Genomic DNA, 11,945 nt, shown 5'->3' on the forward strand with positions numbered 1-11,945 from the left:
ACAAATTGCACATTACAAAATGAATATTTCGAAACGAGCCGTGCGTGCGTACGCGCGAGTATGCGCAGCACAGCGCACAAAAGACAAGTAAATTTCAAGAGTTGCGTGGTCAGCCATCGCGAGACGGCAATTAAAAAGCAATTGAAATAATTGCAATATTTCTCATGCATGACTGCATCGCTGCCAAGTGGTACAACGAATTGGCCATTATCCGACGGGTCATTAATCAGCGCCAATTTCAAAATAGTTGCGCGTGTGCTCACACGCAAATTCTCCGAAACTCGGCCGAGCGGAAGAAATTGGGAACGTGATCGCGCGCGAATGCCGCTGGTTTGGTATTTTTTGCCGTGAAGCCACCCTACACAAAGGGCGATACGATGCGCGGCCCAATCAAATAGCAAATGTATTGAACCACGTTGTGTTGTGTTGTGGCCGCTTACACGTCAAATCGCAATGCCGGACTGCTTGGGTTTTGCCGACTGAATTATTGTTCCGGGCGGAAGTAAGAATCGATCGGTCGTCGATCATTTTTTCTTTTATGTAAATTCAGGGAATGAAAAATGAGAAAAGTGCTCGATACCGAGGTGGATTATTTTTAATCGAGTAGAGCTGGCGCGGCGTGGTGGTCACCTGAAAGTGTTGTTAAGGCATATATAGAAGTTTGAAGTTTTTAAAAAATGATCTCGAGATAAAAAGTATTCTGGCGCGAACGCGCAGCAAACCAATTTCGTAGCTCGTTGCCCCCGATAACCTCCACGTGGCCGTAGCTCGGCGCGTATAACTGCAGAGCGGCATGAAAAGTGATTAAGGGTCGCAGACTGCGGCAATTCTTTCGTTTAATGCTTGAGAAACTAAAGCTGTATTTTACATTGAGTCGCTCAAATGACTGACGAATTGTTGCATCAACAACGCGATGAGTTGATGCTCATCAATGACTGGTAAGTTCTACTTGCACGGCCCATAAAAGTTTTGACTTTATGATTTTTTGAGCACTTTTTCATTTCTCCCACTTGGTACGATGTTTACGTAGAACATTTGGGGAAAAACCACCAGTGAAATTAATAACGTTACGATTCACACGAGCACTTACGACGCGAAAATTCATTTGCGCGACTCGCTGGCCTCTTCAGACTGGCTCGCGCTCAAGTGCGCACGAGTTGAACATTATTCGCGAATATGGTCCGCTGGACAAAGCAAAAGTTGGCTTGAGCGAGCGACGCCAATTAAAGCTGCAACTGCCATACCACGTGGCGCGTTTTCAAAGCGAGGTTTCACTGCGCTCGCTTTTTTTCGTTTCCGCTTGTAGCTGCGCTCCTCTGATTATCACCCGATCGATCCAATTACAACGCAGTGTACCACGACGAAATTCCAACGAGAAGTTGGATGTTGATGAAAATAAAAAAGCCTACAGTCGCGAATCTGTGCGGATGCGAGCGGATAAGGGGAAATATGAGACGACTCTATATATGGGCCGCGTAAGCGAACAATTTTATCTGTCTGCACGTAACGCCATGTCAGGCTGAATGGCGAGAATGCAAAATCAAATGATCCAAATCGGATTGGGTCTCTGCAGAGACGTTCGTTGCTGCAGCGGGGGTATAGACGAGGCACTACGGCGTGGCGGCACGAAAAAATCAACCAACTTGGCGGCGTTGCGAAAAATGAAACGAACCTCCGCCTGCCTGCAGGGAAATTAGAATTGCCGGCGCTCTCTCTCTCTTTCTCTCTCTTTGCGTGATTTTCTGTCGTCACGTTTTCTTCTAACAGTCGACGACTAGTACACTTGTAAACACTGTTTATGAAATTTAGCTGAGATTTCATCTCGACATTTCTCGCGATTATTTGATTTTTTTTTTCTGGTAGAGCTGAATAATGGATAAAGTCTTACACGATCCATTAACTCAAACATAAAAGTAAGAAACTAACAAAAAAGAAAGTAAAAAGTAGAGAAAAGCGGACGAGAGCTATAAGTGGGTACACGATCAGGAACAAAAAGGATAAAGGAAGACAGAGAGAGAGAGAGCGAGAGAGAGAGAGAGGGAATGGTGAGGGCGATTCCCCGCAGGCTTTTCTCACTGCATGATTGCGGAGAGAAACTAGAGAGAGAAAGCGAGAATAAGGGAGGAAGGTGGAAGCAGCCTCTTTCAGAAAGCGGCTGGCGTAAGATAGCGCTCGGTATTATCGGGAGTCTAATTAAACTCGAGTATGAGAAATAAAATGAGTGAGAGTGGCTCCGCGAGCTTGGCCTATCGCTTGGCTAATAAAACCAGCGTTTCCTCTTTATGTACAAATGTTTTTTACGTTTTTTGCATCTTTCTTTTTCTGTTCGAGCGTTTCTCCTAATAAAACCAACGTTTCCTTTTCACGTACGAATGTTTTTTTGCGTTTTTTGTATCCTTCTTTTTCCATTCGAGCATTTTCCCTGTTCACATTTTCCTATCAATCCTTTGTCTCTTTTTTTCTCATGACTTACATATGGGCAGGTATTACATTTCAATGATTATGGTTTGATAATTTAACCTTAAGACTAAAAGGTAATATAAATAACTTTACAGATATGTCTTGGTGTACATAATTTAATTCAGAACAGAATAAATAACTGTTGGCTCTCTTGTTAAAGAAGATATATACTGACAGTGTGACTATGTCTGAAGCATTACCAAAGTATATCCGAATCCGCCGCCTTCGCCGTGGTCTCTTTTTCTCTGTGGCTTTTCCAGGAGCAACGCGTCGAGATAGAAGTCCTTAAAGGATTTCGGAGGCCGGGTTAAGAGCGAAGCGCTGTACCGTGCAATGGATCGGATTAAATATTATTATGAGCCGTCGAGACGTGTCGAGCTCTGCACTCGACGGCACTGCCTTTACTTCTCTTTGTCGTTCTTTTTACCTCGTGCATTTTTTCAGTATCAAGATTTGAATGTGCAATATTAACCCACGCACGAATGAAAATTTATAGTGACAGGTAAAAAGAAAATTGAGGATTTATTGTTCAAGACACGTACTGTTCTGGTAGTATGTATATATTGTGGGATTCAGCCTAGTTATAAATATCAGGTCCGTCAGCCGCGGATTTGATATCGGAAAATGCTCTGATGAGATTTTCACAAGCCGAATCTCCGAGGAGCGCCTGCAAAATCGCTGTCTGTCTCCAAGCGAATGACTGCATTTTTCAGGCCGAGTCTTTTCGCGTGGAGATATCTTATTGATATTATCGAGCCTTGGGATAGTTATTAATCGATCGAGACGTGGTTGTAATGGCTGCGCTCGCGCGCCTATTCATCTTGCTCCTTTATCCGTCAGAGCGAGAAATTTAAAAGGCAGCGGGCGCGAAAAACGAATGCATTTTTCATGGCCCGTGGGAATATCGGCGAGCTTGCACCGCTCCCACTCAGCTGCCTGTGGGGGATTATTTTAATAATAGACGAGTCTGCTGAGTAGGTGAAGCGTGGATTTCAGCAGCGAAATATCATTTGTTCCTCTTTTCTCCTCCCTTTTATTATTGCTAAGTGGTTCGGTCATGCTCTAATATTTGCCGACAAGTTTCCTACGCTGCTCGATTCCTTTTCTCATACAAGTTAATAACTGGAAAATTTCACCATGACTGTTATTTGTTGAAAAAACAAAAACAGATTCACTGCGCCAAGACTAATAAAAGAAAGCAATAATGTGCTCGACGAAGAGAGCAAAAAGCGAGTTGCAGCGTGCACGAGGAAAAGGAAAAGCAATGAAAGTTTAATAAATCGTACATCGTGCAGGCGACAGATCTGGCTGGCGGAAAAGAGTAGAAAAAATATGAGAAAACGATTAAAATAATGGCTGGGAGCTTTCGAAATTGAAAACGTTTTGACGGGCAGCCTCGCGTGAAGAGGCCTCGCATCTGGCGTTTGCAGCGTAAACGCGCTCACGGTCCGTTGCGTCGGTGGTTTTCCTCGTACAGCCCAATTATACAACGTTTGCGGCGCGCGTCCCTCCGTGCTCTGTGTGCGTGTGTGTGTGTATCTGGGCGTTTTATTTGGCAGCGCGAGGGGAGAGATGGCGCGAAAGTAGCCGGCAATTAATTAATTTAATGAGAAACATTCTCGTACTCTGGTTTTCGCTCGTTCGCGCGCGCGCCTGGTCAATATAGATGCAGATGACTCGTTAGGTTGTCTCGGGCAAACGCTTTTATTATTCATACCACGGGCCAATTGCCGCGTGCTCGCTCTCTCGCTCTCTCGCTCTCTCGCTCCCGATTTACATGATGAATTTTCATTCGCGCCTCGCGGCGCTTATAAGCTCTCGTAAATTGAAAGCCCATCGCAGCTGGCTGTGTGTACAATGAGACGATGCGCGTCAAGTGTCTTTATTTCCGAATGCTCGCAGCCAAAAGCGCGCCTCTCCCGGATTAACATAGTCGCCGCGCTATCCGCAACTTTTCTCCCTCGGTCTCTCGCTACTTTGGCTGGCGCGGCACATCTCCGCCTAAACAAAGCTCTCATTAAACTTCTAATGAGTGAAACGATATTATCATTCAAAGTGGCAGGAGAGCTTGCAGCTCCACAGCCAGATTTCCTCACTAGGCTAAGTAACTTCTCTTCTCTTCTCTACTCTTACTTTGCGTGCATAAACACACGGCATTACTCGCCGAACAACAGCTACCTTGCCTTTCCCTCATAATTGCAGCAGCTACTTATTTCAAGTATTCCAGCAGTTTGCGCTATTCGTTGTTGTTCCTTGCCGACTGCTTCTTTCGAGTACGCCTCTAATTTTCGCTTAACTCTCGTCGATTGGCTCTGTTTTGCCGGCTCACCCCAATGCTCGGTTTGTTTGACATTCTGCAAGTGCAATTTTATATTCATCAACAATATTCCTTCGCTGTTTCTTCAAGACAGTAACGCTTACATGCAATTCCATTTAAAAATTAATTAAAGCATCAAAGGGCTCTTCCGATGGCTATTACAATTATGGGCGCGGAAAATTTTCAATCATGAAATAATAAACGGGTTGCCGAGACAATAAGACGCGGCGTGATACTCGAAAAAAGAAGGCAAAATAGTTGGCGTGAGATAAAGACAGAAGGTGGGAGGGCAGAGCGGGATAAAGAAACTGTGCAGATATTAATTAAATACCGACCGATAACCGACGGCTTCCTCTAGGCGAGGAATTTTCCTCCTCGATGAATGAAAGCTCCCGCTGTATATACCGTGGTGCCGAGGCTGGCTTTCGCGCGAAAGATTAATTAATATCAGGCCTTATCCTCTGCCGTGCCACCGCGGACAATACCGTGGCGTAACATTGATTTGGCCTCTCTTTGCGATGCTCCCAACTCTTTCAACTCTCTTCTTTTGGCTTAATGATTCGTGCCATTTATTTTTATATAATAATGAATAAAGTTATCGCAGCTCATTTAACATATTTCTTCATTCGAATAATTTAAAGCGGAATATCACTGCGATACTTTTGGATAACTGTTGGGAAATTTGCCTTAAACATTTTTACCAACGGAAAACAGTTTGAAAAGAAACCCATTGCGCATTGCAACTCGAGTACTCAACAATAAAAAGCAAGTACTTATGGGGAAAAGTTGCCTGCGAGTCAAAGCTCGCCTCCAGCCGGAACAAGTTACGCTACAAGCCGTGAATCGCTATCGGAAATTTACCTTACAAATTAGAGTAAATGAAATTTAAAAAAGTTTGTGCCGCTCCTAGAAAGAGAGAAAGGAAGGGGGCAATCGCGTCGCCGGAATTCTCGCGGAAAGTTCGCGAGCTTTTGTGTCAGACGCTCGTTTCGAGTATAATGGGAGTCCAGATCTCGTGCTCCGAAACTTGACGACGCGCGAGTTGCCTTGGCAATAGAAAAGTCAGTAGCACGAATAAAAAAAAAGAAATGAAAATCAGACGACTCGTTTTCACAAATTTAACTCTTTCCCCTTGCCATTCGCCTCGGGTGAATCATAGGAGTTTTGTATTTTAACTTGACAAATGATTTATTTAGCCAACAGCTCTATGTAGTGCTTATGTGTCGCCGCAACGCACGAGAATCAAGTTTGAAAAACCACTCGACTTGTCGATATTTATCAGCTTTCACGCTAGAAATACGTAGTATAACCGGTATGCACTTCATCGTCGAAGCTTCCGATTATATATATATAAGGGGTAGAGGCCAGTGGGGTTGAGACGGTAGATAAATACAACATGTGGAGGCGATCGATCAAAGCAGCGGCCATCCAGAAAATAGAGTATCGCCGAACGGGCCGAGCGTGTCGACCAATTTATGACACGTAATTAAAAAGTCAAGCAAGCCGGCTCGTGCGAGGGGTTAGTCTCAGCGTTAGGTCGGCCGGAAAACCCGATAACCCGCTTGGTTGGCTCAAAACTCAGGCTTTATTTAGTCTTTATATCTTTTTAATACAAAGTTCAACATATTTAATACGTATTTTAACTTACTTCGGGATGTACTTCGCGTTTTTTAAAAATCTCAAGTGAGAAGAGGAAAAAGTCCTTGTCTCGAAATTTCCACAGTGGATTCGATTCGACAATTTATCGTTTCGTTCCTCCCGCCTTCTCTCTCGCTTTCTCTCCTACGCTCTTTCTCTCTCAAATGTTGCCACGAAGGAAATTCTCGATTGACAAATCCGGGGAACTCATATGCAATAAATCGTTGGTGTGGCCGGTCACCGGTGCTTCTTTCTATCCTCCTTTATATTTTTTGAAATTTTTTTCATCTTTCAGGTAGTATTTATGACCGTGCTTGCTATGTGCCAGACATATACAAAAGCAAATAATCATAAAAATGAAAAGACTTTAATATATATATATCTATTTTTCTTTCTATTTTCTAACGAATAAAATGGAATAAAATGTTATCAACTCTCAAATTCCACAATAATAAATTTTTCACTGAAAAAAATGTATGCATTTTAAAATTTGCGTACTGAAAGAATATAACGTTTTACAATTCATACTGCAACGATATCAGGCATTTTATTCACTCATATTTTCTAGACATATGATCTACAAAGTAGTTTTGGGTCAGCCGTAAACTAAAGAAGTTTATTGTGATAAGAAAGAAAAGCGAAAGTTTGACGAAACACACGTAGCCCTAAAAAAGAAGTAGAAAGAGAGGGTTCTAGCGAAAAGAATAATAGACCGAGATGGAGGGTCAGGATATACGAAATAAGCAGTGAAAGAGGCAAGAAATCTTGCCAACTTTCCCCATGCATCGATATGAATATAAATAACTCACGGCGTTGGGTAGCCAGTCGCGTGGGAAAACTCACGCCTCGCCTGCTTTCGCACTCCATAACTCTCCTCTGTTTAATAAATGTTTTTTTTTCCTTCCTTCTCAATCTCTCTCGCATACCCTTGAATTGTATCGAACGCCCGAAGTAAAAAATTTTCTACCGTATGCATCGAATGCTCTGAACTGATGTTTTATGTTGTTAGGTAGACAAATATTATCATACATGCTGTTATTTTTATATTAAAACGTATTTTTATATGTAAAACTAATATTTAAAATGATTATAGAAACTGATTGAAAATATTTATTTGCAATTTGCATCTTTTACCAATTCGCAAAAAGTTTCATACGTGCTGACTTCAGAAGCGCTTTAAAATGGACTGGCAAGTTTGAATAGATACACGTAAACTGCACAGGCCAATTTCGATTGAACATTCAACGATTGATGATACGCCTTCAATAAGTTGCAATCCTCTGAAATATACGCGCACGTAGAAAACATATTTACAAGTTATTTATGAAGCTTTTGGTTATATTTGAAGGCAATACACGAAATTAGAACTGAAATAACTTTATTAATAAACTAACTCAGTTTAGGAAAATCACTAGAAAAACTTTTAAATACAATATCTATTTTATTGTAGTATTTTTAGTAGAATTTTTAGTAATTCAATCGAATAATTGAAATTTTACCAGTCTATATAGATAATAACGAGTTAAATTTAGAGAAAGCTAGTCTTTTTTTGGTCAGTAAATGTACATCAACTGTTAATGTTTTCTTATTAATTTTTCATATACATCTTTAAAATCTATTCAAAATATATGTAGTACGCGGATAAGATTAGGTATATGATTATGTGGAGAAAGAATATTACAAAAGAAATGTATGGTAAAGTACATTTATTTACCATCTTTTAATACAAGTCGATAAATATAATAAGCGTAGCAATCTACATTCAGACACCGACACGAATTAAAAATAAAATTAATTAAATCTTCTCTTCATGATTAAGTTAAATTAAGTGACATTGGCTGAAAGCTGAGCTACTTAATGTACTCAGTATTCGTAGAAGTATTCCTCGTCGTGGTAGATGACGACGTTCTTAACATAGATGTTCTTGGCGTAGAAGGCACTGTGGGCTAGTTGCCTATCGAGTGGGTATCCAAAGGGTCTTCCATCTAGGGAGACAACACCACCGATCACGTCACTAATGTATTTCTCGCTGTAGTAATTGTGGACGTATTCTTCTTGTCCCTTATAGCTCTTGAAGCTGCCGGTTGGATAGCTGCTGTAGAGGCCCTTGGCACCTGGATAATGACCGCTTCCTGGGTATTCCACAGACTCGTAAGAGCCCTGTTTGTAGATGGTTTGGTAGGATTTACCGATCTCTGGGTGGTCAACGACCTTGTGGTAAGCATGTGGATATTTGAATTCTTCCTTTCCGTAATGATGGTAGCTTTCTGGGTATTTCTGGGCGTATTTTTCGCCATATGCAACACCATATCTAGCACCGTATTGAGAATTGGGGTAATGTTGTCCGTAACCACCAGATTTTACCTGATAGTGGGTTTGCTGCCAGTGTGGATAGTAGTAACTGCCTGGATATTTCTTGTACAGGTATCCCCAGTGCCAGTTTCCTTTAAGTAATAACCATAAAATTGAATATTTGACTCAATAAAGAATTAAACATAAAAAAAGAATTCAGTACCTTCAGTGATAATGTGTGCGTCATAGTCTGGAACAACCTCGATGGCTTGATACGCACCGTTGACTTTGTCAACTGGGTTCCTGGCATACTGTTCGTACTGTTCGTAATCGACAACGTGATAGTGTTGCGGCTGGTAAGTCTGGAAGTTCTCAGAAACAACTGAGCCATAGTATTCTGGCTGGTTGTAAGATCCAGAAATGATAACGAAGAATTGGAGTGGATATCCTTCTTTGGTTCCCTTAGGAAGGGATAACCTAGCTGGGAATCCATATAGTTGTTCAGGCTAAATAAAATAAGATATTTAATTATGTGAAGGACTATTAAATGTTATGCATTATAGAAACAAACGTCAACTTACTTCGCTGATGTAGTATGGGTGTTGAGAGAGAAAAGCATTACCAAGGCGATCTTTTAGTTCGTAGACTGACGGGTAATCGTAGCTCTGACCAGTAGCCTGGTGAGAGTTTCTGACAATTACATTCTTTCCTTCGGCAACTGAAATAATACGGAATCGTTAATCACTTTACAGATTTACCGCACGCAAGTCAAATTGTAGAGTGATAGTACTTACGGTCGTAGACGAATTGGTCGATTTCATAGAAGTAATGACGGTGAACATTAATATCGATGGGTTGGCCGTTATAATTGTATTTGGGTCCTACGTAGACGCGGACAACAGCATCACGAACTGGTTTCTCAGCGTGGGTGTATATGGTGTATTCGAATTGTTTGTGGTCGAGCCTTTTGAGATGAGCCCTGATATGAGGGAATGGCTGTTGTTCTTGTTTCTTGCCAACAGGTTGAGGTACAGCATTGTCAAGATAGACCTGGTAATCACCAAAGTAGGTGACGAGATCACTAACTTCGACTTTTTCGATGTTGACTCCTGGGAGAACTACATCGTTGTACTGATAGGCAGGCAGAGACTCTTGATAATAATGGAAGAATTCGAGAATCTTGCTGTAGAGCTGGTAGAACATAGGATCACGGACAGCAGTGTATCCAAGTTCAAGAGCAGATGGCTGATATTCCCAAATATTATTGAATTCAGGAGCATAGCCAAAGAATTGTCTGGCGACCTGAGCGTAAGCACCGTAATATCTAGGATTGATGCTATGACCAGTACCTTCAATCAATTCACCGAGGATACTAAGACCTTCAGGTTGGTAGAGTGACATGAAGGTGCCCTGGGGAGTGATGAAGTATCCTTGATCTATAGCATCAAGGATTCTGCGTTCCATTAGGCGAAGAACCTTGATGAGCTCATAGTTGTGATGGTGAGCAGTGACGTAGTGGTGCTCGTCACGTCCTGGCATGTTCACGCCGTTGAGATAGCGAAGATGAGGCTTATATGGTGTCTCAATATGTTCGTAGTAATAGTCAAGTTCCCTGATGGGTTCGAGTCCTTGACTGAGACGCTCCAGGTTGTAACGGGCAAGTAATTGCTCGTGGATGTAATAGTAGTGAGCACCGTGACCATTCTTGAAATATTTACTCTCTTCTCCTTTGCCGTATTTCTGTTCGTACTGACCCTATATACCAAAAAAAGTAAATAAATTATAATGTTAACCGCACGTTACCTACATATCACTAGAGATTTTAATGGCTATGGATTTACGTATGGAAGCATGTATCCAGCCAATTGAACATAGGAGTAGTAACAGGCAAGGCCGATATCTTCAGTAAAGTATGCAATCTGGTTCTCGCCGAACGGGTAGTAGGAAGTGTAGTTGACGTAGATGTCGTAGTAGTCTCGATGTTTCTCACCTTGGTAGTAATCATAGCCATACTTCATGACAAAGTCTTGGACCTTTTGGATTATTCTTGTGTCAAAAAAGTAGTTAGGAAAGATTTCGTAGACTGGTGGCAGAACAACACCCTGCATGTCGTGACGTCGAAGAACAGCGCTCGAATAAGCGGTAACGAATTGTTCTTGATTGATATAGATGCGGGCCCAGGCAGCAGTATTCAAGAAGGTTTCATAGTCCTTGGCACCCATAAAGATCTGGGTAAGAAGGCTAACTTCTTTGCGGAGCTGGCTAACGCTGTATGAGTATGGAATACCTTTAGGTTGTACATGGCCAGTCTTGACGAGACCAACATAATATTTGACTACGGTTGGGTTCTCGTAATTCTGAAGGTAAGGTTCAAATTCGTATTTGTATCCAAGATCACGGTAAGCTTCGTACGGCAGCTCGCCGGCGATGTTTTCGAGAAGATATATCACATCCTGTTGCTTTTTTAGGAGTTCTTGGTCGGCTATAAAATATTAATTACAAACTATTTTATTAACAATAGTTTATTAAAGTGTTTTTATACAATTTTAATCTACATATCGAATTTAATAAGGGTTACTTATTATTTACTTGATTTTCCAAAAACAAATATACATTTTTATTTTGCTTTATGTAAAATTATTGAAGCTCTATAGTAAAAGAAAGAAACTAGGTAAAGAAAAAGAAACTAATTAACTCTAACAATTGATGTCAAGTTGATTTACAGTTCAAACAACTACACTTACCAGCGCGAAGCTGTGGAGTTGTGGGGATAGCTGTCCCGAAGGCGAAGAGTGTAAGGAACACGATGCTGAACTGCATTGTGATGCTGAGCATACCGACTATCAATGGACCCGGATTTTATATATGAAAATCATATCATTTTTAGTCGCGGTGGCGGTGGAATATTGACCTTTTGACCTGATAAATTTGCATGCGAAAGATTACGCGTCGCCATCTCACCTATCATTGCCCGAATGACTTGATTTAGCAATATTGCAAGACTTAGAAATATTTCCACAATTCGTCAAGATGTGTTTCTAAATTATTATTTGATCAATGTAATACTTTATCGATGTAGTATTCTTTTTTAAACTAACTATTAAAACATAATAATCAATAATAGAGAATTCATTTATTAAATAAAATTTTCTCATATTCATGAATGCTTTTCGGTAATATATTTTATTGGATCAGAAAATTGATGTGAAATTATAACTGTAAAATCAAATATATAATT

The 11,945-nt window shown here is 41.0% G+C and overlaps 1 protein-coding gene across 1 annotated transcript; it reads right to left on the reverse strand.

The window, feature by feature from the left end:
- Nucleotides 1-8,278: 8,278 nt before the first annotated feature.
- LOC131671244 (hexamerin-1.1-like) lies at nt 8,279-11,542 on the reverse strand. Its single transcript, XM_058947524.1, has 6 exons — nt 11,452-11,542; nt 10,549-11,189; nt 9,502-10,462; nt 9,289-9,425; nt 8,931-9,213; nt 8,279-8,859 (listed from the first exon to the last, which is right to left on the reverse strand). Exons 1-6 carry the CDS (start codon nt 11,540-11,542, stop codon nt 8,279-8,281), a joined length of 2,694 nt encoding a protein of 897 aa, XP_058803507.1.
- Nucleotides 11,543-11,945: the final 403 nt, after the last annotated feature.

The sequence above is a fragment of the Phymastichus coffea genome, unplaced genomic scaffold, assembly GCF_024137745.1.
Source record: "Phymastichus coffea isolate CEN01 unplaced genomic scaffold, Cenicafe_Pcof_1.1 PCOF00122, whole genome shotgun sequence".
In the NCBI taxonomy this organism is placed as follows: Eukaryota; Metazoa; Arthropoda; class Insecta; order Hymenoptera; family Eulophidae; genus Phymastichus; species Phymastichus coffea.